The following is a 27,092-nucleotide window of genomic DNA, read 5'->3' as shown; positions in this document are numbered from 1 at the left end:
TTGCTCTAAGGTTTTAAAAAGGAAAATTCATCATGAAGAAATGTTATTAATTTCTATAGATCTAAATAATTTAGCTTTGAAATGTATTAAGCAAAATTTGATGAAAATACATGGAGAAATGTTTCCTAACATGATCATAAATTTATTTACTATATCACTTACAGAAATGGAAGCACTAAGTTTTTAAAAATAATTAAGGCTTATTTCTTCTGTTGGGGTGAATACAATGGTCTTTGTTTTATTAATATTATTTATATCTTCATTTTTATCACAGATCTAATTTTACACACGTTAAACATAAATTAATAAATAAAAATAAAGAGATCATTAATACAAAACAACAGGAGAATGATAAGGTAACTATATAGAAAAATATCAAAATTTCCCACCTTTTGTGTTAATTTTGGTATAATATTGTTAAAAGAGGTATACACACGTTCACACATTCAACACTTGCCTTTCCATACACATACAAATCACAGAGCTTGATTAGATTCAAAACCAAACTTTGTGAATTAAAATAGAAGAAATCACAAAATACATTGACTACAATGCTAAAAAATAAAAAAATAAATACTAAGAGACTGCAAAAATGAATATATCCATCTAGCCATTGATAAGCAGTCTTTGAAACAGTAATTCTTGTCTAAAAGAGAAAATAAAAATGAAAATTAAAGGCCACTTAGAAATGAATTGACTTTCAGGAGAACAGTAAAAGGAAGAAGATAAATGAACTGAATTATGATTAAATAAGCTTGCCACAGCAATACAATAAAAAAGAAATTACCTTGAGATTAGTAAATATCAACATAAATTAACAAAATATGAAATAAAAAGACACACTGAAGAGACGACTAAAACCATAAAGCTGCTTGTTTGATTAATAAATAGAAAAAATATTTAGCAAGAATATTCAGAAAGAGACATAGCCACAAGCATGGAGGAGATTAAGCAATTATATAATTTAGTTCTAAAAGTAAACATGCCCCAAGATTTCTGTGTTTTTTCTAGATAGAGCAGTATACTTCGGATTGTAGTTTATATCTGTCAGTGGGTGTTAACAAGCATTTTCTTCGTATTTGTTTCACTTGGTAATTTTCTTCTATGCCTAGTTTAAATTATATAAAGCATAGCTGTTAATTGTATGTTAGGTATTATGACATGTACCAAGTTTTTCCTGGTGGTGTATGTGTGCAGTGTTTTTCACTGTGGAATACAGACCATAAACATCTAGAAACAACACACTTAAAGGTGAAAAGTAAGGCGTTTCGCTTTCACTTGGGTTTGAATATCTTCTACCAAAGAAACAAATCAGTGAGAAGAGTGGCACTATTTCCTATTTTTTCAAATCTCTTTAACGTCTGGTTTAATAGAAGATAGCTGGTATTTTATATGTGCTCCTGCATTCAATCTGTTGAGATAAATAAAGAAAATCTGGCCTCACACAGATATAGAGTTAGAAAATGGAGGAGTATTCTAATGGACTTTTCAGATACTTGTCATATTATTCTTTGATACTACACTAAAAATCAACAAATGGTAATTTCTTAAAGGTTTCTTGTAATGCAGAATCTGGCCTTTATCTCTTTAAATTAAAATCCATTTGTCTATCTTATACTTTAACATACTCACGAATGATTTTGCAGCATCATGCACTAATCATTTGGAAAATATTGGTTCAATGAACTAGGCAGATCTTCCAAATACTGACATATTTCATTATATGGTATTATAAAATCACATTTATTAATCTCATCATAAAGGACTAAGTATTAGGAAGTTGTCAAGTTCAGCATGGCAGGTATTTGTTTTTCAATACTCTAATTTTTTCCTTGAGAGTCAAATTAACAAAAATTACTGTGTTTTCAAAAATCACTTCATTCTTGACAAAATGTCTACCAAATATCCAAATCTGAATCATCTTATTCGAAATTTGTCAGTTATTCTTTCAAATAAGAATTTGTCAGTTATAATTTCAAATAAAATTGGTGTCAGAGAAGAGCATTTCTTTGAAACAACCTCATACTTCAGCATGAAGAAGGGTTCTATGCATATTTCTTTTTTCATCACATAAAATATTTAAAAGATGTGCAAATATCAATTTTAATATCTTGGTTGTGATACTATAGTTTTCCAAGATGTTACCACTGGGGTAAACTGAGCAAAGAGTACATGGGATCTCTCTATATAATTTCTTACTATTGCAAATGAAACCACAATTATCTCAAAATTATACGCATAATTAAAAAATTTGTACTCAAGGGTCAAGATTTAACTAAATTAATTTTTACTGTTTTCTGAAGACCATTCTCAAGTGGAACTGGCACTTCTTACAAGTATGCGGTGGTAAAGAATACAATAACTAGTTGTACGGCTTGGTGACACTACTTTGATTCACGCTAAAGGGCCAGCAGTTTTATCTACCATTAATTCTGCACCGTCTGTGCAAATATCAGCACAATAGGAAAAAAGCAAATAATGCCTCAGTGTTATTATGAAATTGGTTTTAACCATGCAGATTGCCTGAAAGGACCCTCAGACACCCTCTGACCACACTTAGAGAACCACTGTTCCATAATAATAATTTAAAATAGAATTAAATGAAATAGTTATATTAAAACTTACTGCCACTCATTTTAAAATAGAACATTTCAATGGTGATCATAACAGGTTTATGCGTGTGAAGCAATACTCATTGTTTCATATTGTTTATCATCTTTTCTTCAAAATGTGCTCCACACGGTACAGTCTATTTACCATGGAAGTGGTAGGACTGGGCAGTAGCTGCTCTGGGGCACTTTTTCTGTTTTTTTAAACATCTAGAGCTGTCACCTCAGGATATGAAATATGGGCACCAGTGGATGGCTAATCCAGACAGGGACTGGAAAACAATTAAAACACAGACTGAGAAGATTCACGTATTTGAATACTCCATGGTACTTGCCTCCTAATCAGCTTCCACATTTGCACACAGATTTTCATGCCAGGCCCAGGTGAACAGCTCAGGTCACCTGTCCCAATTCTGTCTCTTCTGAGAGGTTCTAAGCAGAGGGACTGATGTGGGTTTAAGAGTCAGCAGAGGTGTGGGCCCAGCCACGTGGCTGAGTGGTTAAAGTTCCTCACGCTCTGCTTTGTGGCCTGGCTTTGCGGGTTCAGATCCCAGGCACGGAGCTACTCCACTCAGCAGCCACGCTGTGGCGGTGTCCCACATACAGGAAGGTTAGCACAGATGTTAGCTCAGGGCTAATCTTCCTCAAACAAACAAAAAAAAGAGAATGATTGGCAATAGATGTTAGCTCAGGGCGAGTCTTCCTCAGCAAAAACCAAAAAAAGAAGAATCAGTAGAGGCGGCCTGGGCAGGGCCAAAGTGTGGGGCTTCTTTCTATCCCTTCCTCAGAACATTTCCAGCTTTCTGTTTGGCTGCTTCTCCACAGAAACTGTCTCCCAGGATTTGGATCTCTTTGAATCTACTGGAGTCTTCACATACCAGCAGTGTTCTATTTTTTTCTTGTTGAGAATTTTAAGCAATTTAAGGCAAAATCTTTTAGTTTTACGGGCCAATTATCTTGAAAAATGAAGTATTCCTTCTGAAAGTTAAAAAACAGTGTATGATATATGTTTAATTTTGGAATCCTTACTTTTGTGACATGATTTTATGGAAAAGAATAGTTAAATTCTAAGACTCAAAGAGATTAAAACCCAAAGGGTAGTTTCCTATTGAGAGGGAGTAAGAACATGAGGTCAGGAATTCCCATGGGGAGGGAGAGAAGGGCAGACCTGGCCAACTGTTCCGTCCAGGGTAAGATTTCATCATTTTTCACCAAGTTCTGCTCACTCCACTCAAACTTAGATCTTGAACAAAAATTAAGACTCTTATTATACCTCATTTTATTTGAGAGAGTGATTCCCTAACGCTAACTCCTTTGGATACTGAGACTGTGGGACCTATGTTTATTTTTTCCCTAAATTGAGAGCCAGTGACAAACACTGAAACTTGTCCTTGCCATTTTCACACTAACTTGAAATCCTGCTTCATCACTTTCTGAATACTCATATATAAATGAGGTTTTTTCTCTATTTTTATATGGTTCTAAAGGTCTATTCTAAATACCTGTACACAGGTAAAAAGACATGATATTGTACACAGTTCCTTTATTTTTCTGCCCATTCTTGGAAATTTTATTTTCCAAATAAATTTCAGAATCATTCAGTCAAGTTTAATGAAAAAAACTGGAACTTGGCCCAGGATTATAAGTTAATTTGTGAAACACTGCCATTTTCAAAAAAGAAGAGCCATCTCAACCAGAAAAATAGTATATTTTGCAATGGTTAGAAAGACTTAAACTAAAGAATTACGTCTGGGATATTGTATCGTAATTCAAAGAAAAATAGAAAGTAATTTCATTTTCTATTTCTGTATTTGTGTGTGTGTTTTCTTCATAAAAGCATATAATGCATTTCTAGTCTAAATATATTGGTCAATAAAATTATCTTCAGTATGGATTCAACCTGGAAACCAGAGAAAGCCCCAGGAAGCAAGCAAAGGTATGGTATTCCCAAAAATGGACACCTCTTCCCAAAACCTAGAGCTAGGATAGTTACAGCCTTTCTTACCTGTCAGCCTTTGTACAATAAAATCTTCTTCTACCCACATACTCTCTCTGTCCCCACGAATTCACCATTTCCAGAACTCTCCCTGAAGCTGACTATGCTGGGCCATGCTCTGGAGAAGCAAGAATAAATCAGTCATGGTTTCTGTCAAGCCTCCTGTTCTCAGAAGGTCAGCCGGACACTAGAGACAAGCTCCAGTATTGTTGTTTCTGTAACATCCGGGTTACTGTGGAAGGACTATTCCAGTGTACTTGGGGAAAGACACTGGAACAGTCTGTTCCCTAATTTCAACCTCTTTGGAAGTAGTCCCTTCCTCAAGTTACCTGAGACCTTCCACAACCACCAGCCCCACCAGGGAACCGAGAGCTCCTGAAAACGCAACAGCAATTCTCCTTCAGGCGGATTGCAGATGTTGACTCTTACCATTAACAGCCTCGTGAACACTCCCATCACACATAAGACGTCTCCACTTTGGTGCCTGGCAATGGCGGACTTATTACTAAAGCCACGGCCCTGAGAGTGATCTCTGGTGTCTCACGAAGTGTGACTCTTGCCTAAAGGTCTCACTACACTCCTTGGACACACGAGGTTTCGATCCTGTGTGTCCTCTGATGTCTGATGAGGTTTGATTTCCGACTGAAGCCTCGCCCACACTTCCTGCAAGTATAAGGCTTCTCTCCTGAATGGATCCTCTGGTGTCTAACAAGGTGTGACTGCCGGCTAAAGCCCTGCCCACACTCCCTGCACACATGAGGCTTCCCCCCCGAGTGTGCCCTCTGGTGTGTAATGAGCGTTAACTTATCACAAAAGCCTTGCCCACACTCTCTGCACACAAAGGGGATACCTGCGTGCGCCCTCTTGTGCCTAAAGAGGTTTGGCTTCTGGCCGAACCTTCTACCACACTCCCTGCATATGAAAGGCTTTTCCCCTGAATGTGTCCTCTGGTGTGAGATGAGGGTTGACTTATCATTAAAACCCCGCCCACACTCCACACAGACAAACGGCTTCTCCCCTGAGTGTGTCCTCTGGTGTGTGATGAGGGTTGATTTCCGGGTAAAGCCTCGCCCGCATTCCCTGCACACAAATGGCTTCTCCCCTGTGTGTGACCTCTGGTGCTTGTTAAGGTTTGACTTCAGGCTAAAGCGCTGCCCGCACTCCAGGCACGTGTAAGGTCTAACCCCTGAGTGTGTCCTCTGGTGTGTCTTGAGGTTTGATTTCCAGCTGAAGTGACGCCCACATTGTGTGCATACATAAGGCTTCTCTCCTGTGTGTGTCCTTAAGTGTCTAATGAGGTGTGACTTCTGGCTAAAGCCTTGCTCACACTCCCTGCACACATACGGCTTCTCTCCTGAATGCGTCCTCTTGTGTCTGATGAGGTGTGAATGCTGGCGAAAGCCTCGCCCACACTCCCTGCACACATAAGGCTTCTCCCCAGAGTGTGCCCGCTGGTGTGTAATGAGGTTTGACTTCAGGCTAAAGCTCTGCCCACATTCCTTGCACACATAAGGCCTGACCCCTGAGTGTGTCCTCTGATGTGTGAAGAGATTTGATTTCCAGGTAAAGCCTCGCCCACACTCCTTGCACACATAAGGTTTCTCCCCTGAGTGTGTCCTCTGGTGTGTGACGAGGTTTGACTTCCAGGTAAAGCCTCGTCCACACTCCCCGCACACATAAGGCTTTTCTCCAGAGTGCATACTCTGGTTTTTGGTGAGGACTGACATATTGCTAAAGCTTTGTCCCCACTCACTGTACATTCGAGGTATCTCCCCTGTGTGTGTCTTCTGGAGGCTGAGCAGGTTTGACTCCTTGATAAAGCCTAGCCCAAACTCTCTATATTTGATTGTTCCAAATCCTGAGACTTCTAAACCGTGCAATACTCTGTCTGTTTCCTCAAAGTCTGTCCTCTGGGCTGGGCAGGGCCCTATATCCACCTCTCTGCTGTCTTCCTTGGACCTTACTGGCTGCTCTTCTCGTGGGCTGGAGAACGCCTTCAAAATGCTGCTTGTGCTTCCTCTCCCAAACAAAGGCTTGGAGTCGTCTTCTCTCTCTTGGATTTCTGCTTTGTTGCTCGAGCAGGTTGGATCAGAGAGTTGCTCCTGCTGCTGGTTCTGATCTTCTGGATAGTGTGTCCCTGGATGGAGAGGATTTCCTGCACATAAACTTGACAACAGCTGAGGGAGATGACTGAGCCACACATGTTGGCTGAGGGCTTGCCGACTAGAGAATGCCAGAGGGCAGGAGGGACAAGGCTGAATTTCTAGCTTTGATCCTGCTGAAGAAAGAATGTTTTTAGTCAGAGTAGTCATAGGTAGGGCTGCCAGGCCATTTTGCTTTGCCCATTGGTCATTCATAATATGTTTACCTCACAAGCTGTTTCCCATCCAGCCATCCTTCTCAAGATCTATTTTTCATTTCACTTGATGCGTTATGTTTTCTAATTGCAGGAGTTAGCAAACATGCTCAGTGGACCAAATCGAGCCTGCAACCTGCTTTTCTATGGCCTGCCAGCTAAAAACGGTTTTCACCTTTTTAAAGGGTTGAAATAAAAAGAAAGAAAGGAGACAATGCAACAGACTGTATGTGGCCTGGAAAGCTTAAAATATTTACTATGCGGCCCTTTATAGAAAAAGTTTGTTGACCCTTGTCCTATTGAAATGTAGAAAACTCACACCAAGGACGTATTTTCACATTACCCAACAGATTAAAAAGTTTCAGGGGTTCTAGAAATGAACCAAAAACATACAATAAATTGAGACGTGTTTATTCATGAAAAACAGTGAACTTCAGATAAGAAGAGTGGGAGTCTGTGGCATTATTGCCTGGAGCCGCTCTCACCCTTCTAATCCCCTAGCGTGGGTGGTATGGTGGCTATACCAGGGCAGGCCAGAAAGGATCAGTTTTGCTGCTGCGGGAGGGGGCTCACTTGATTTGGGGTGGAAGTTCCAATGCCCAGTGGAACTGTCAATAAATGCAGTGATCTAGGCAGTAAATGAACAGGGAAGGCCAGTGACTGCTATCTGAGATTGAAGTCTTGGTTGTGACAAAAAAAAAAAAAAAAAAAAGACCGTCAGACTATCCAGCAATGCAGCAGGGACAGCCTGCAAGTGAGAGAGCCAGAGAGGGGCTTGATAAGCTCCCCACACAACCCTAGCTGACTGGAAGGCTGTTGGCAAAAGAAGGAAAGACTTCTGGGGGCCCAAGCTCTGCACATACCCCTGCCTGACAGAGAGGCTGCAACCAGGTCCAGAGGAAAAATGAGCGGGATAACTGGAAAGTAAAAGGCCAGAAAAGACTTGAAAACTACTGGAACATTGAATGCACTCCCCAGCTCATGCACTTATCCATTGGCAAAGGTAGGAAGCCTTACTGGCTCAAAGTATTTGAATATAACCTATAGCCAATTTTTGCAGACCACTAAGCTCTGCAGATACAAGGTTGAAATCTAGGAAGCCAGGATTAAATACAAACAGAAGAATAAAATAAAAAATCAAGGAGAAACATCATCTTCACAGAGGAAATATATTCCACATATTTAGTCTAAAAAAGTTACTAAACAAAGATCACAACAACAATACACAGGCAGGAAATACAATCAGATACTAGAAGGGCTACAATATAATATCTAAAATATCTTGTTTTCAAAGAAACAGGAAAGAGTGACTCACACTCAGGAAAAAATGCAGCCATAGAAACTGTTGCTGAGTGAATCCTAATGTTGATTTACCGGAATGGTGGGGGGAGACTTCAAAGCCGATACTAGGAATGTATTCAAAGAAGTAAAGAAAACCATGTGTAAAAAATTAAAGGAAAGTAGGATAACTTAAAAAATAAAGAATTTCAATAAAGAATAGAAACTATTAAAAGGAAACAAAAAAGAAATTCTGGAATTAAAAAGTAAAATAACTGAAGTTACAGCGTTACCAGAGAGCTAGACTAGCACATTTGAGTTTGTAACAGAACCAGTGAAGCTGAAGAAAGATCAATAGAAATTACCTAAACTGAAGGACAGCGTGAAAGATTGAAGAAAAACAAAGAGCCCCAGAAACCTGTGGGACACCATCAGGCAAACCAACTCACGTGTAATGGGAACTCAGGAAGGAGAAGACAGAGTGAAAAGAGCAGAAAAATACCTGAAGAAATAGTGGCTAAAAAGTCTGAAATTTGATGAAAAACATTAATCTACAGGTCCAAGAAGCTCAACAATCCCCAAGATAAACATAGAGATCCCTAGTTAGACACATCAAACTGTTGACCATCAGAAAAAAAGACAAAGAGAAAATCTTGAAGGCAGTAAAGGAAAAATGACTCCACACATTTAGGGTGAAAACAATATGATTAGTGCTAACTTCTCATCAGAGACAATGGAGACCAGAAGGCAGTGGAATGACATAGTTAAAGTGCTGAAATAAAGGCAAAAAAACTATCAATGAAGAATTCTAATCTCACAAAACTATCCTTCAAAAATGAAACTGATATAAAGATATTCACAGAGTAACAAGTACTCAGAGTATCCATTGCTAACATGAAATAATAAGTCCTTCAGGCTGAAAAGAAATGACATCAGACACTAATTCAAATCCACAGGAAGAAATGAGGACTACTGAAACTGGTAAATACATAAGACACCATATGTATATTTTTCTCTTTTATTTTCTTAATTTCTCTAAAATGCATAAGATTATTACAAAAGCAATAACTATAACACTATTCTGTGGGCTTTATAACATATATATATAATTATCTTACTAATTAGAAGTAGATTGTGATAAATTAAGATGCATATTTTAATTCCTAGAGCAGTGGTAAGAAAATAACTCTAAAAAAAAAGAAGAAGAATTAAAAAATCAAGAGAATTAAAATAGTACACTTAAAAATTTTTTTAACTGATTTTCTGCAAAGGTGCCAAGACAATTCAATGGGGGAAAGCATTCTATTTTTAACAAACAGTGCCAGGACAATTGAATATTCATATGCAAGAAAATGAATTTAGACTTTCATCTCATACGATACACAAAAATTAACTCAACATGGATCACAGCTCTAAATGTAAAAGCTAAAAGTATAAAACTTCTAGATGAAAATCTTCATAACCCTGGCTAAGCAAAAAGTTCTTAGTTACACCACCAAAAGCACAGCCCATTAAAAAAATTGTTAAATTGGATATCATCAAAATTTAAAACTTTTATGCTTGAAAAGACACTATTAAGAGAATGAAAAGACAAGCTACAGACTTGTCTCTTTTCTGAAACTTCACTTCATAGAGTTAAAAATATGTGAAAATCCTATATCTGATATAGGACTTCTGTCTAGAATATATGAAAAACTCTTACAACTCAAAAAGAAGACAAACAGTTCAATTTAAAAATGGGCAAAAGAATTGAATAGCTATTCCACCAAAGAAAATATGCAAATGGTTAATAAGCACCTAAAAAGCTCAACATCACTAGTCATTAGGGAAACGTAAATTAAAACCACAATGGAATACCGCTACACACCCAGTAGGATGTCTATAATCAAAATTAGAGACGATGACAAGGGTTGTCAAGGATGCAGAGAAAATTAAACCCTAATACAGTGGTAACAGAAAATGCAAAAATAGAAAATAGAAATGTAAAACAGAAACATACAAGGGGCCGGCCCCGTGGCCGAGTGGTTAAGTTCGCACGCTCTGTTTCGGTGGCCCAGGGTTTTGCGGGTTCGAATCCTGGGCGTGGACATGACACCGCTCATAAAACCATGCTGAGGCGGCGTCCCACATGCCACAACTAGAAGGACCACAACCGAAAATACACAACTATGTACCGAGGGGCTTTTGGAGAAAAAGGAAAAATAAAATCTTAAAAAAAAGAAACATACAGCCACTTTGGAAAACAATTTTGTAGTTTCTTAAAAGGTTAAACTTATCATAAAATCCAGAAATTCTACTCTAGTTAACTACCCAAGAGAAATGAAAGCATATGTCCACATCAAGACTGGCACATGACTATTCTTAGCACTACTCACAATAGCCGAAAAGTGGGCACTGTCCAAACGTCTATCAACCTGTGAATGGGCAACCAAAATGCATATCCATACATAAAATGTCATATTGCAATAAAAAGGAATGAATTACTGATACATATAGCAACATGGATGAACCTGAAAAACATTCTGCTAAATGAAAGAAGCCAGTTACAAAAGATTATATATTTATGATACCATTTATATAAAATGTCCAGAAACAGCAAATCTATACAGCCAGCAGATCAGTGGTTTCCTGGAGCTCAGATGGGAGGAGGGATAGATGCAAATGGGCACAAGGGAACTTTCTGGAGTGACGGAATGTTCTACAGTTGGATGGAAGTGATGATCATACAACTCTAAAAGTTTACTAAAAATAAATGAACTACCACTGAAAATAAGTAGATTTCATAGTATACAAATCACACCTCAAAGAAGTTGTTAAAAAAGCAGCACCTGTGGAACTTTATACTTCTAAAATGTCAATGTCATAGAAGACAAAGGAAGGTTATGGAAATGGCCTATAATGAGGGAGACTAAACAGACACGACATGTAAATGCACCACCTAAACCTGGACTGGATCACGTTCTAGAGAGGAAAAAAGATATTATTCTGTCTACCGACAAAATTATAATATGAGGTATTATTAGATAAAATTACTGTATCAAAGTTAAATTTACTGAGATTGATTACTGTACTATGGTCACACGAGAGATTATCGCCATTCTTAGAAAACCTTTTAACAAACTACACACACATATATATACATAAACATATACATAAATATATACACATACATATTGAGAGAGGGAAAGAGAAGAGAGAGCATGCACACAGGAGAACACAAGCAAATGATGAAGCAAATTGGGTAAAATATTAGCAGGTGATTTCATGATGCCATTTTATAATAATCACATGCCATATATATTTACACACACGTATACACACGTGTGTGTGTGTGCAGAGGATATAAAGGTGTTCTTTATTTTTATTTTTGAAAATTTTCTGTAATTTTGAAATAATTTCCAAATATCAAGTCAAAAATAAAAGGATGAAGCCTACTTCTGAAAATGGCAGCAGACTGAATTGGTCACAAGAATCCCGGCAGAAAACAATAATAAAACTGGATAAAATACAACAAACAGCTATTTAAAGGCACTGGGAAACACTCAAAAGCAACCAGAGGCTGGTTGGAGGAGAGAGTTTATGTTCAAAAAAGTGCAATGGAGGGGCCAGCCCCATGGCCTAGTGGTTAAGCTTGGTGCACTCCGCTTTGGCGGCCTGGGTTCGCAGGTTTGGATCCTGGGTGTGGACCTACACCACTCGTCAGCCAGGCTGTGGCGGCAACCCACATATAAAATAGAGGAAGACTGGCACAGATGTTAGCTCAGGGCCAATCTTCCTCAAGCAAAAAAAGAGGAAGATTGGCAACAGATGTTAGCTCAGGACTAATCTTCCTCAGCAGCAACAAACAAACAATGGGAAGGGATAAGAATTTGATTTGTGACTCTCTTGCCCAAGAGCACTCCCAACACACACAACTACAGCAGTGGAAAAATAGTGCTGAAACGGCATAGCCTGACTGGGTCAAGGTGCCAGAGAGGATTCAGAGCTGCAACAGAAGCTGCAGGTATGGGTTAAGAATAGAAGGAAATTTAGAGTCTTAAATCCTCATATGAAAAAAGACAGAAGGCTGACAAGTAATACTGTTAAACAGTCATCTCAAAAAATTAGCAAAAGAATAGCAAAATAAGCCCAAAGTAAGAAGAGGAAGGAAATATTAAATATAAGTTCAGTCACAATACATACAATAGACATGATCAACAAAGCCAAAAGTTGCTTTTTGAAAAGATTAATAAGTTTAACAGACTTTTGACAAGAGTGAGAAAGAAAAAAGGGAAGGCAAAAATATATAGATGAAATAGTATTCTACATATGAAACATTAAAGACAGAATCATAAATTATATGATAAACACCAAAGAACTAGAAATTAAACACCAAAGAATAAGACAAATCATTGGATTAATAAAACCATTCAGCCACGCTGCTGGATATACCATAGACGATCGTTATAGTGAGACATTTTAGTTATACATGTCAATGAAAAACAGTTATAAACATTTAGCTTTTAAAAATATAACTCTCAAAACAGCAAAAAATAAGCCTATGTATAAATTTAAAGAAAAATGTCCATTTACAGAAAATTATAAAACTTAGCAAAAGTTTTGTAAGTAATGAAGTTCTGTTAGTAATGGAGATGCATTAATAAATAAGTGAGAGCAGACAACATACAACAGAAAGACAATGCTGTAAAAGATGTCAATTCTCTTCAAATTAATTAAAATATTAATATATGTATATTAATTAATAAATTCAATGTAATTACAACAAAATCCTGATAGGCTATTTTATGAAATCTGACAAGCTGATTGTAAAACATCAGTGGGCCAAAACTAACTAAGACATGGTGAAGAAAAAAATGGGAGGGCTTGACCTGCCAGACAGGAAGACATTGTAAAGCTGTGGTAAATTAAAACAGTGTGACATTGGTGCAAGGATACGCAAACACAACAATGGAACAGAACAGAGAGGCCAGAAATTAATCCGTGCGTGTACTGAAATTCAAAATATGAGAGAAGTGTCATTTTAGGAAAATGAGGAATTATTCAACGAATGGTACCAAATCTGATGGCTATGCATTTAGAAATATATAAAACTAGATCCATATCTCCCAAGACTTAACAAAATCCATTCCAGAGAGATTAAACACCTAAGTGTAAAAAGCAAAATATTTTTGAATTTATAGAAGAAAATCTAAATAATGTCTTTATGATCTTGACGAAAGGAATTCTTAAATCAGACACACACGCAAAAACACCATACAAAAAAAGATTGACAAATCCAACCCCAACATTAAAATTTATAAAATTATTATGAAAGGCCATTTACACAGTGGGCAAATTTTATAACATTCTTGAAATAAAAAACTTTTACTGACGGGAAACAGATCAGTGGTTGCCAGGGGTTAAAGCTGGGGGAGGACAGCAGGAAGGATTTTCTGTGCAGTGATGGAACACTCCGTACGCTTAATGTGGTGGTGGTGGTTACACGAGTCTACGTATGTGACAAAATTTCATAGTACTATAGAACAACAACAACGAAGCACACGTAAAAACTGATGAAATCTGAATCCGAATGAGGTCTGTAGTTTACTTAATAGCACTGTACCAATGTCAACTGCCTGGTTTTGAAAGGTACTATGCTTATATAAGATGTAATTGGAGAAAGCTGCGTGAAGAATAGATGGGAACTTTCTATATTATTTTTACAAATTGAGACAAATTACTTCAAAGTTAAACAACTTTTTAAAGAGCAAATAGATCACAGACTGGCAGAAGACAGACAGAACACATGTAACTGACAAAGAATTCATTCCCAAGATTTATTGAAAAATTTCTGCAAATGAACAAGAAAAAGAAAAGCCGGGAAAAGGTTTGGACAGGCAATTCATAGGAAAGGAAACATCAATGCCAATCAACCTACGAACATATCAAAAGACGCTCAAGCTCAATGCTAATCAAATTAAAACTACTGTGAGAGGCCATTTCACCCCCAAAAGATGGTCAAATACTAGAGTCTTCGTTGCAGCGGCCCTAACAAACTAACGCGGCAACTGCGGGGAACAATTTGGCATTACCTAGTCAGACTGAACAAGTACGCACTCTTGGACTCAGCTACTCTACTCTTAGGTTTGCAGCTTAGAGAAACAGGTGCTGACACACCTAAGGGCACAGGTGTGAGAATGTTCACAGCTGCATTCTTTAATAGCCAAAACTGGTAAAAACATCCATGTCCAACAAAATAGAATGGAGAAATGAACTGTATTATAGGTATGCATATCATACAATAAATGCTATACAACATATATCAACGTGAATAAATCTTACAAACTTAGTGTCAGTGGAGAGCAAACTACAGAAAGATACACATGGTATGATGACACTGATATACAGTTTAAAAATATGCCAAACAACACTATAGATAGTTGAGGGATTTATGAACTAAAGCAAAAAGCCATGAATGGGAATTATAGATCCCTAGTTTTGAAAAACAGTCCCTTTGGGCAGGGAGGTGGGGAGGTTTCAGATAGAGTCTGGGAAGGGGAGACGGAGGCTTCGACTGTTTAGGTAATGTTTTATTTTTTAAGCTGGGATGTTGGTACATGAGTATGCATTTTCTTATTATTCATAGCTTTCTGTAATCTTAATTACTGAGTAATAAATTTTTTAATTATAGGAATTAGAAAGGTGGAGATAATCAAACTACGCTTAGCCGAAGAGAAAATGGAAAGTGTCTAATGCTCATGGGGTAGGTGCAGTTTTTAAGATCAAGAGGAGAGAAAGCCCGTAAGTGAGGAACGACCAAGCACGATGGAGAAGGCAAGCCAAGTGAGAGGAAGGAGGCTCCCAGGTGGAGCAGAGAGACAAGGAAACCGGGAAGGCCCCTCCCTCACCTGGAGATGATATTCTGGAAGGGAGATCACGCCAGGCAGCCTTACTGGGGCCCAGGAAGGCCTGAAGAAGAGTTTCCTCCCAGGACCCAAGAGATGCCTCCTCCCTCCGTGTGCCAAGCTGCAAAGTCCCGTCTGCCCCGTCTCACACTCACCTGGACAGAGGCCCAGCGGACATTGTCTCTCCTCTATCCAGGGCTCGTCCCCTTGCTCCAGCTGAGAAATGAGTTTTGGTTTGGAAAGTGGAATTTCTGCTCATAGGGAAAGAAAACAAGGGAACTCTAGGTTATGGCTCAAGGGGCCATTCCAGAACTCAGAGCCAAAATGGGGAGGGAAACCCAGAGGGTGGTACAAAGGACCTATGAATAGTGAACTCTCTAGGAGGGTTGAGTAAGAAAAGGGGAGTCCAATCAGAAAAACTGCACATTAACACTTGGTCAATGACAATCTCCTGAGTTTGGAGCAAGCTAAAATAGAGAGCCCCAGCCTTGGGAAAGAGGCCTGAAAATGCAGTGTCATGTTCTGTACAACATGAATAAATCTACCTCCTTTCACTACACTAAATCCTGATTTAACCCGAGGAAAAAGGTAAATTATTGTTTTTAAGCCCAACACTAAGACAAAGCTGCTTCGTGGGCAGCCTTTCCTTGTAACATGTAGAAAATACCCTGTGGGCAGATTTTAAGCGCTAAGGGAAGCCATCCTTACCCAGTGAGACCAGGTGGCTGTAGGTCTCCAGCATCACTTCCCTGTGCAGGGTCCTCTGAGCAGGGCTCAACAACCTCCACTCCTCCTGGGTGAAGTCCACGGCCACATCCCTGAACGCCACAAATGCCTTGAACACAAAACACACCCCTGCTCATCCAGGAGTCCGCCTTGCTCACAGTAGGGATCAAAAGGCTTCCCCGAGAAATGCAAATCAAAACTACACTAAGATATCACCTTACACCCGTTAGAATGACAAAAATATCTAAAACTAATAGCAACAAATGTTGGAGAGGTTGCGGAGAAAAAGGAACCCTCATACACTGCTGGTGGGAATGCAAACTGGTGCAGCCACTATGGAAAACAGTATGGAGATTCCTCAAAAAACTAAAAATAGAACTACCATACGATCCAGCCATCCCACTACTGGGTATTTATCCCAAGAGCTTGAAGTCAGCAATCCCAAAAGTCCTGTGCACCCCAATGTTTATTGCAGCACTGTTTACAATAGCCAAGACGTGGAAGCAACCTAAGTGTCCAGCAACAGACGAATGGATAAAGAAGATGTGGTACATATATACAATGGAATACTACTCAGCTGCAAAACAGAACAAAATCATTCCATTTGCAATAACATGGATGGACCTTGAGAGAATTATGTTAAGTGAAATAAGCCAGCGAGAGAAGGATAATCTGTGTATGACTCGACTCATATGAGGAATTTAAAATTATGGACCAAGAACAGTTTAGTGGATACCAGGGGAAAGGTGGGGTGGGGGGTGGGCACAAAGGGTGAAGTGGTGCACCTGCAACATGACTGACAAACATTAATGTACAATTGAAATTTCACAAGATTGTAACCTATCAATAACTCAATTAAAAAAAAAAAAAAGCCTTCCCCGAGGGAGCTGGAGATTTCTAGACCCTACTTTGGACTGTAAAGGAAGGGTAGCAGAGTATGCCACTCCAAAATATGCCACTTTGGCATCAGGATTACTTTGAGCTGAAGGCAATTAAGAAGCAAACACAAGAGGGGCCAGCCCAGTGGCATAGTGGTTAAGTTCACACACACTGCTTTGGTGGCCCGGGATTTGTGGATTTGGATCCCGGGCACAGACCTACACACTGCTCATCTAGCCATGCTGTGGTGGCATCCCATATACAAAATAGAGGAAGACTGGCACAGACATTAGCTCAGGGACGATCTTCCTCACCAAAAAAAAAAAGCAGACACAAGAGAAGCTCTAAAAGCAGACCATAAATTTGTAAAGGTGTCCCCCATCCCCTCTCTACCAGGGGGAATAGAAGTTAATCACCAGACAACTCTAGACCCTTATGAGCCTAGAGACGGGCCCCAGAGGAATCTTACCTAACTAGCCCCCATCTTCCATTAGTTCCCCCATATATTTACCTTCCCACAATTTGCTGTCCTAGAAACTCAAAATCCTTTTCCTTTGTCTTGTCACTTCTCTAAAAAGTTATTGTTCTTTCACTAAGACGCTATATGAGCCCAAGTTCTAACCATCCCTTTGAGTTACTCATCACTGAGTCCTGCCATGTGTATGCATGATGGACATGTTAATAAACTTGTTTATTTTTCTTGTTAATTAGTCTTTTGTCAGTCTAATCTGCAGGGCTCCAGCCAATGAACCCAAGAGAGGCAGAGGAAAAAAGAATTACTTTCCTCCTCTACATGACCTTGGTCCCAAGGGTCAAAGTCCTTTATTCTCATATCTCTGTCCAGCCAGCATCATTTGTGCAGCTATTGCTATCAACATCCTAGGCTTGCTGCTGGAGGGGATAAAAGCAAAACAAAAAAAAGTTCCTTCACATCGGGAGCTTTAAATCTAGTCAGGGAAAAGAGGGAAATCTCTCTCTCTCTCTCTCTCACACACACACACACACACACACACAAATTAAACAGTAAAAAATAATCATCTTGCTAAGCATTTATGTTCTAATAGCAGCAGGTGAGCCCCTGGGTGGGGGGGGCTGGTGTGAATAACCCACCAATATGTATACTTGACAGCAGGACTCATTCCTTCCCCTCCCTCACACTGCCACTGCCCTGCTCAGGCCTGAGGAATGGAGGTGCAGGGTGGTAAAGAGCCTGGACTCAAACCACACTGCCTGGATTTGGAACTCACCTGCCCCCAGTTAGGGTACCTTTAGGCAAATTAGCTAACCTCTCAGCCTGAACTGAGAGTAACAGGGTGGTGGAGGAGCCGACGAGCGGACAAATGACTCGGACAACTCACTGCTGCAACAGTAGGTGCTCAGGGAGGACTCCCCGGCCATTCCACGTAAAATTCCCCCTCCTGCTTTGCTGTCTCCCTTCCACTCTAGATAATGCGTGTGTTATTCGTCTTTATTTTCTGATTCCCTCCTAGACTGTAAGGTCCCTGTGCGTGGTTTACTGCTATGGCCCCAGTGCCTGGAACAGAGCCTGCGATCACTAAGCAGGCAAATGCTTCTAGAGGACTGAATATGCAATTATTCCACTGGCAAAGTTTCAGATGACCCTCTGCCACCTGGAAAGCTGTACTTTGGAGGCTGGAATAGACGATGGTCCTCGGCACAGCAGTTTTGGGGAGGTGTCGGCATGCAGGTGCGGGAGGCGTGCAGAAACCAAGTGCAAACGAGCCAAGGGATCCAGGTCCGGGATTCTTCCTAGCCCAACCCTTTTCTGTCTTTTAAAATGGGGTACGATCTCCAGTCCACAGGTTTAGTTTGACCCATGCACTGCTTTAAAACTTTTTTTAATATCAATTATATATTGGGAGATTTCATATGAAAATCTCAACTTACGGGCCCTGTTGAGAAATCCGTAAATCTGACCACTCTGGGCTTTGCACAGCTGGAGGCCACAAATGGCTGAAGGTGACTTATACTGGAGGTCGTTAGCCTAGGCATGTTATTGGCAGACTGCTGCAACTCCCACCTTATCCGTTTCGCTCATTTAGGTACACGCCTGGTCTCTTTGGTGATCTGGCTTTGCATCCTCTTCTCAGAACACCACCACTCCTTGAGGGATGACACTGTGTCTCTCAAACTGATTCCATGCTGTGCCCTCCCCATGGCTCTTACCTTCTCAGGAGACCCTCCCCTCAATTTCCTGTCCCGTACCAGCTCAGCTGTTCTCCAGTGGGGCTGGGCTGTGAAATGGCCTTAAGACACTACCCCACTTTAGGCCCCCTCTCCACCTATAGTAATAGCAGTTCTAGAACCCAGCCTGCCCCCATGTCATTAATCACAAAGAGCACAGGCAGGACAAGTGAGAGTTGTGGTTCTTATCCCTCATCCCTGGCTGTACTTTAGAGCTAACTGTGTGGTGTTTTAAATTATGGATTCCTGGGTCCCACCCCAAATCAATAAAATCAGACTCCGGGGATAGGGCTTTCATACTCTTAACAGCTCCTAAGTATAGTCATGGTTGTGAATCACGGGGCCGGAGGACCTCAGGAGGGAGGTTACTGAGGGACAGACAGATCAGGGCAGGTTTCACGAAAGGGAAGTATGATCTTAGTCTGAAAAGGCAGGCAGGATTTCAAAGGATCAGAGAGAAGAGGGCTAGGCAATCCAGACAAGGCACGTGGGATGGGAGGGAATAAGGAATGAAAACTGGCTCGTTGGAAAAGACAGCAGGCAGGTTGTGCAGCCTACAGCGGGTTTGAAAAGCCAAACGAACATAAAACTCTATGCTTTACTGTGCATTTAAGGCACTATTTGAGTACTACCCTTGAATTGATGGTAGAAAGCACATGTAGCAAAACATCCATTGTTGAATCTAGGTAGAAGGCAGATATGTGAGTATCAACATACAAGTCTTTGTATTTTTTCTATAGGTTTGAAACTGTTCATAGCTAAATATTGAAGAGGAAAGACTATTCACTCATTCAGGTATTTGCCTAGTCCCTGTGGTGATTAGATTTTACAACCCTTCTCAGAATGAATGCGCGCGGGTGTGTGTGTGCGCGCACACACACACACACACATCCCCTTGAAAACCCCCGACAAAGAAGCTACATTAGAGACCATCCTACGTTATTTCAACAAGTTTAACACAACTGGTATTCCTGCAGCCCTGGAAAAATTAATGGTGTCTTTGTATGAGAACCATGCATGTAGGTGGTAGGGTAAACACTAAATGGATGACTCACCGTGATCCATTCCAAACTTCTCCACTGGGGAGCAACACGGCGTGGGGAACTAAAGTCAAGTCAAAGGGAGGCCTGACTGACGTACAAATAACCCATGCCCCTGCCGGCTGAAGAATGGATCTACCGCTGACGCTAACCAGAAGCCACAAGAAGCCTGCCGTAGGATTCCAGCAAAAGACTTCTTCATTTTTAAGATGGAATAATGGGAAGCCAATACTTTTCCTGATGCTCATAAACACAGGCACAGGTTACCCAAAAGCAGCAGCATAGCCTAGTGCACTGGCTTTCAGTGTGGTCCCTGAACCCATAACACCAGATCTCTTGGGAACTTGTTTGAAATACAAATTCCCAGGCCCCATCCTAGAACCAATGAATCAGAAATTCTGGGGGTGGGGCAAAGCAAGCTGTTTTAACAAGCCTTCCAGGTGATTCTGAGTCACAGTAAAGTCTGAGAACTACTCAGTGGCTAAAGCACACTCTGGAGACAAACTGTTCAAATGACAGCCCTCCTCCCATGACTCTGCATCAATAACTTAACATCTCTGTCTCAATTTTCCATAAAATGGATATTATAATAGTACTTACCTTTTGGGGTTGTTCTGAGAATTAAACAAAGTTGCTATTGGTAAACATCCTACGCCTCTGAGGGGAACCAGCCTGGGTGAGGCTGACACTGTGAAGAGCAGAGTCGAGTGGAGGAATCTAAGAGCCCCAGTCGTTGACACGCTTATGACGGTAGAGGACCAACCCCAAAGCGCGTCCTGGCTCTGGACTTCCTTTCATGTGAGCTAAGTTACTTAGTGTTTAGAACAGTCTAAATGGAGTTTCCTGCTGCTTGCAGCCCAGAGCATCCTAATTGACTGGTGGATTGTTATAAGTGATGGCCCCCAGTGAACCATGCCTCCCTGTTTCTACCCTTTATGAGTTCTCCTCCTAAACTATCTCTAGGCTTGACCACACGACATCCTTTATCTTATGGGACATTAGCAAACATGATGCAGAGGTTTAAAAGGCATTTGGGTTTGGGGCTGGCTGGCTTTCTTTCTGTGCGGAAACCTTGAGGCCACCATGTAAACAAACTGAGCTTGCCTGCTGAAGAGGCCACACAGAGAACCAAGAAACAAGGTACCTCAGCTAACCAGCCTCTCAACCACCAGACAGGTGAGATCATCCAGCTCCAGCTGAGCAGCCAGCTGACTACAGCCACATGAGTAAGCCCAGGTAAATCAACAGAACCATTCAGCTGTGCCAAGATGAATCGCTGACCCACATGACTATGAACCAATACGTGATTTAAGCCACTAAATTGGTACACAGAAATAAAGTGCTGTCATAACATACACCCATAACATGTGGCATTAGCTTTGGGAACAGGACATGCACAGAGGCTGGGAAAGCATCTAGGAAACTGTTAGCAGAGGTTGGAAAAGCAGTAAACAAACTGTTAGCAGAAGCCAGAAAAGCAGTGAGGAAACCACTCTGGCAGCTTAAAAAAGACAACACATGCTATGTATTAGCAAAACTACCACCTGCACTAATTTGGAAAATAGAAAAATATGTAGTGAACTTTCAGATCTGGCTAAAGAGATCTCTGGAAAGCCTGTTAAAAGTTTCAGACAGATGCTTCTAACTAAATATGATAACGTATAGAAAGAGAAGAGCTAAAGAAGCAACTCCGGCGTTTGCAAGCCTAATTTAGAGGAAATACAGACAAGCCAGGACTTGCTGGGTTGGAAAATAAAACTGTTTTATATCTCCAGTCTCTCCAGCCAGCAGAAGTCTCAAAATAAGAAATGGCCTCAGGGTAAAGATCAAGTTTGGCTGAAAGACCCAAACTTTAGGACCTCTGAAAGTTTAAGCTGATGTCTAGGAGACTCTAAACTAGACAAAAGGGATTCAAGATTCTTACAGGTATTATCTCACAGCACTGACACCCTGACCAAAGCTGAGAGGCCTATCTGGAAAAGAACTGTGGTTATAATTTTTGTTTAATAGAGTGGTCTTATAATCCGATACATGGGAAACCCAAAGAGTTTTTAAAGAAATTTTATCAACTTGACTAAAAGGGCTAGAGACATTTCAAACTGAAGAGGCCTCCTATGTGTCGTCTCCAATTCCTCCCCTTTTTGAATGGGTCTGTCTATTGCAGTTTTCCTGTCCCCGTCTCACCACCGCATATTAGGTGGGTGGCTGGGGGTAGAGGGAAACAATGACTTGTCTTTTCAGTATACAGGTTTCCGACTTAAAGGAGTTTCACTGAAGAAGCCTTAGCCACATCCAGACTGATATACATAAGATACTGGGCTTTGAGTCTGTGATGAAACTTTTGGGGATCCTGGGGGAGGGGTGAGTTTATCTTGCACATGGGAAGGATATGAATCACTGGGATCAGAGGGTGGTTACAGTAATGAACCCCAATGAATCCTGTGTCCCTGTATCAATACCCTTGTGTTATCCCCTTCTACAACAACTCTGGACTTGGCCATGAGACTTGCTTTGGTCAAAGGGACACTAACAAACATGACACAAGTTGGGGCTTAAAAAGTGTTTGTTCGATGGGGTTGTCCTCTCTTGCTGTATAGAGAAACCCAAGACTATCATTTGATCAAGCCCAAGCCCACATGGAAAAGAACCAAGAAGAACTAAAGTACCCTAGTCAAGCAGCTTGGTAAAGTCATGGACGGATGGTCATCTAGCTCCAGTCAAACTGTCAGCTGACTGCAGCAACATGAGCAAGGCCAGGTGAACCCCACAAAACACCCATCTGTGCCCAGCTCTAAATGCTGACCTACCAAACTGTGTGCTAATAAGTGATTTTGCCTTAAGTCAATAAATTTTGGGGTGCTTTATTATGCAGCAAAGCCTAACTGATACACTGATAAAGAAGTCATGTTACATGAAAAATGCTTTGCAATAATATCACCCTTGACTTGATAAGTTGCTCATGCAGTCAGAAACTCCTAAGATAGATTTAGAGAGCAATAGATTCATTCCTCCCATTTCTCACTTACGGGCATGAAGCCATTAGATGGGAAAGAAGACAGATTCATGCGAACAACCAGAATAGTTATTTTTCTCCCTTTTTCCAGCTGAGTGCCTAGAAAGGCAATTTATCTAAGTCAAAGGTGTATATGAGATGACTCTGATGTGGTTGCAATAAATATACTTTCTGAATGAATAATCAGGACATGATGTCAGACACCAGGACAACACATTTGGAATGAGGACTGTCCTAAATATCTAACACACTGTCATGAGCCACTAAAATCTTCTGAACAGAAAAGTGATGTTACCATAATGTTTGGGGAAAATGAGGATTACAGAAACATACAATGGGTAGCAAAGGACCATGTCAACATGTGAAAACAAACCAAGACACTATTGTGAACATTCACGAGAGAAGAAAAAGATTTGCACTGGCAGGTCTGCCTTGGGAATGTACAACTGCACAATGTAACAATAAAAACAAAAACAAAAAACCTGCACAGTGTAAAGCAAAGACATCGTGAGGGAAAAAGGGAGTCTCAGAAAAGGAAGAAATAACTGATAGGATTAAATGTTTGAGAACAGGCAGGGTTCAAAGCTCCAGCAGGTAAACGGTCATTGCTATTTAGCATGTCATATTTTTGTTTGAAGAATAAAAACAAATCTATAAAAGAATTTCTTGCACAAAGTTGATCACAGAAGCATTATTTTACAACAGTTAAATGTTGGGAACAAGTTAAACGTTCGGGAAATATTTAATCCATTCAATGGACTGTTACAGAAATTACTTCTGGTGGGATGAGTGTTGGCTGTTCCTTCATCTACAAAAATGGGTCTCAGAAGATACACTGTCACTAGCTTTAGTAACATGATTTAGTAACTATGATTTAGTAACTATGATTTTATCATTAAGGTTTGTCAAAATGCATGTAGGTAGGGGGGGTGTGTGTGTATGTGTATAAATGAAATCAAATCCCAGTGATAAAGGAATCCCAAAATAAAACGGAAGACTCAGAAGTGTGCAGGCCGTGCTTTACACATCACTGACTGTAGTCTATTGTGTTCTGCACACGGCAGACATTCAGCAAATCTGTTCAGCAGGATCTATGAAAAAATGCTTAACGTTAGTAACATCATGTGCTAATCCATCTCATTTGTCACAAATTCTAATTTCTCCTCGCAGGCAAAGGTCCTTGCCAGTGATACCTAATGTCCTACTGTCTATTTGCCTAGATCGTTTTGTATAATTCAGATGTCATACATATGAGAGTACCTGGAAATTCTACTCAAACCCGCTGAAATACGTGGTTAATTTTATGCCCCAAAAAACACACCAAAACAAACAACAGAAACTCCTTTGTTACTTAGTTCCTTCAAATTAATTTATTTAACGTTGTGGTTCCTTCATGCACCAAACATTTCATGTGTGCCAGTTACTCCTCGAGGCACAGAGGTCTCATTTTAAACAACTTATCCATTCAAATGCTTGTGCCCTTTGATCAATTTTTCCGAAAAGTATTAGGGGCAGGAAAAGTCAGCTGACACAAACTTCTAGCTTTTCTCAGAAAATCAGAATGCTTCCCTATTAGCAGTATGAGCAGTGAAAAAAGTACACTCAAAAGATTCAATGTTACCTTGGGAAACGTCCTGAATTGGATTTCTTATGCATTCTTGGTAGTTTCAAATGAATGAACTATTTTACAAATGAGAAACACACAACCCTCACAGTTCTGATAACATCCAGGAAATTATAAATCTCCATCACGGGAGACCAGGATTTAAGAATAAATCAAGATCTCTTTTTCTGTCTAAATTCTACTCTGATTTGTTGATAAGGACAGTCAAGGCAGATCTGAAATAACCAAGTTAACCCATATCAAAAGTGACCGTAAACCAACCTATTGACTGTGTGTTGGTGCTCAATAAATGTTAATTGCATTCAACTAAGTGAAGGTCACCATAATCGCCATTCTCAGGGGTTAGAAAGTTTCCCCTTAAGTCCCTATACGCCCATTTCATTGATTTCCTTATGTCAAATCCCTTCTCAACATCCTCTAAAACTCAGCTTACTCAAAGACAAAGCCTACACTCCACAGTCTGGCCACCCAGAATCAGAGGTGGGAAATGAAAATCCTTCAGGGGCCAGGTAGGTAATAAATATTGAAGAGGCAGGGAAAATGTTAGCTGGTCAATGGTTTCAATCTCAGTATGGAGGATACTGTAGCAAATGCAGCAAAACAGACTCTGCAGGACTTGTCCAAATGATGAAGACACTTTCAGCTCAAATTCCCTGACACCAGAGCACACTGCAGACTTATTTTCAGAGAAGGAGGAAATCTGTAATTTTGGGAGAAAGCTCCCCATTGCCAAACGCTGAAAATGCTCTCAAGTGTAAAATTAAGGTCAAACCATATCAAACTCCTCTCTGTTCCATGTGTGGACAACTAGTCTGTATCTTCACCTGTACATATTTAAAAATCAACCTCATGTAAGTCTAATGGCCACTAAAATCCTCCCACACTGTGGCAAGGGCAGTGTGCCCAACGGCCCAGCTTCTAAGACTCACCACACCTCCTGCCCTCTTCTCACTGGTATGTGTTCTGCCAACTCTCCAACTTACCAAACCCTCAGGGGCAGCTCAGACAGCCCTACTTCTCCTGGAAGCCCTTCCCAACCACTTCAGGCATCTCTGCTGTTCCTGCCCTTCATCCTTATCACTGGACAATTAAGCATGGACGTCCCTGTATTTTTATTTAAACTGCTTCATGTATGATGTTCACAATTTACTTCGTGGATGACTGTGGCATGGATAGAGCAGACAGGAATGCTGAGGAAGGACTCCTTGTAAGATGAGCCGCCCCTCCAGGACCAGGAGTGGACTTTGCCCAATACCAACAAGGCAGCCTCCAGAGCAAGAAAAGGGAATGGATCCATCCTGTTGACAGCCAAGATGGAATTTACAGGAAATCCTCACCTCTTTTTTGGCTTTCAGGAGCCCCGTGGCCATTTTCCCGGTCTCCTGAGTGCTCTCCCTGGAGAAGGGCAAAGTCTCAGAAGACAGATCTGGGGACGTGAAGAGAAATGAGAAAGCGCCTATGTGGAAACCCTCTCCCCACGAGTTAAAGCGGGGTGTGCTCCAGAGCCCCATAACTGGAGGCTGGGAGGGTCACAGAAACCACCAGCACAACCCAATTCCCACCCAGGCCCTGAAAAAAAAGGACGCACGGTGATCGAGCATCCTCCAGCTCAGGCCCAAGCTCCGGGCAGAGAGTGAAGCCCATGCTCCCCAGCAGCTGACTTAGGGTCTGTCTCTAACTCTGCGGGCTGGAATGAAAGGCAAATGGCCTGGCGGTGCCTACAGGAGAGCGCCCGCGAGTTCAGAGGCAGCTCCGCCTCTCAGCCTGCGTACCCGTGAGTAAAACTGGGACGAGCAGAGCGATGTGCTAACTGGATGAGGCTACGACTACAGGGCACTCACGGAACGCTGGGCGCACGCTGCCAATCCTGAGGCTGAAGCCGGGGGAACCAAGCGCAGAAGCATTAAAAGGACCCAGACGGGCAGGCTCACGCAGCCGCCAACCAGCCTTACGGGCGGGACCCACCGAGCGGAAGTGCTCCTGTACGACAACGCCACACGCTGAGGGGCGAGCGTGAAGGAGGACGGAAGTGGCCGCAGAGGCCTCTGGAGAATGTAGTTTTGGAGGTAGAGGGGAGGTGGGTGAGTTGGCCTCGCCGAGGCAGGGTGACTTTGCGCCTCTCATACAAGCAAGTTTAGGAGTTCATGGTGAAGATGCCCAGACCGCGAGGTTCACAAGCTTCTCCTCCGAAGGCTACTGAGGTCTGTGGACACCGAGAGCGCCGCAGACACACCCGAGGATTCTGGGAAATGTGGTCCTGGCGCCCAGCCGGTGTTGCAGCGGCAGGAGGCCAGACCGTGCGCGCCAACCTCGGGCGGCGCGGATGCCAGATCTCCGCCCCGTGGGTCCTTCCCGAGCAGCAACCAGGGTCGGGACCGGCGGCTGTGGGCTCGGCTCCCGGCAGAAACATAAGGGGTGCTATATACACCTCTAAATTTATGCTTTCTAGTTTCGCTAACTCTAAAATTAATTTGGAGATCCA

General features: G+C 41.2%; 1 protein-coding gene across 1 annotated transcript in view; it reads right to left on the bottom strand.

Moving 5' to 3' along the window:
* Nucleotides 1-135: 135 nt before the first annotated feature.
* LOC124250390 (uncharacterized) overlaps nucleotides 136-27,092 on the bottom strand; it is a 91,755-nt gene continuing 64,798 nt past the window's right edge. The window contains 7 exon segments of the mRNA XM_046682187.1: nucleotides 136-5,216; nucleotides 5,218-6,883; nucleotides 15,279-15,374; nucleotides 15,832-15,958; nucleotides 25,948-26,036; nucleotides 26,452-26,750; nucleotides 26,844-27,004. Of these exon segments, the coding sequence (XP_046538143.1) occupies nucleotides 5,111-5,216; nucleotides 5,218-6,883; nucleotides 15,279-15,374; nucleotides 15,832-15,958; nucleotides 25,948-26,036; nucleotides 26,452-26,750; nucleotides 26,844-27,004 (2,544 nt within the window). The 3' untranslated portion in view covers nucleotides 136-5,110.

This window comes from Equus quagga, chromosome 13 (genome assembly GCF_021613505.1).
Source record: "Equus quagga isolate Etosha38 chromosome 13, UCLA_HA_Equagga_1.0, whole genome shotgun sequence".
In the NCBI taxonomy this organism is placed as follows: domain Eukaryota; kingdom Metazoa; phylum Chordata; class Mammalia; order Perissodactyla; family Equidae; genus Equus; species Equus quagga.
This window is presented reverse-complemented; position numbering and strand designations above follow the sequence as displayed.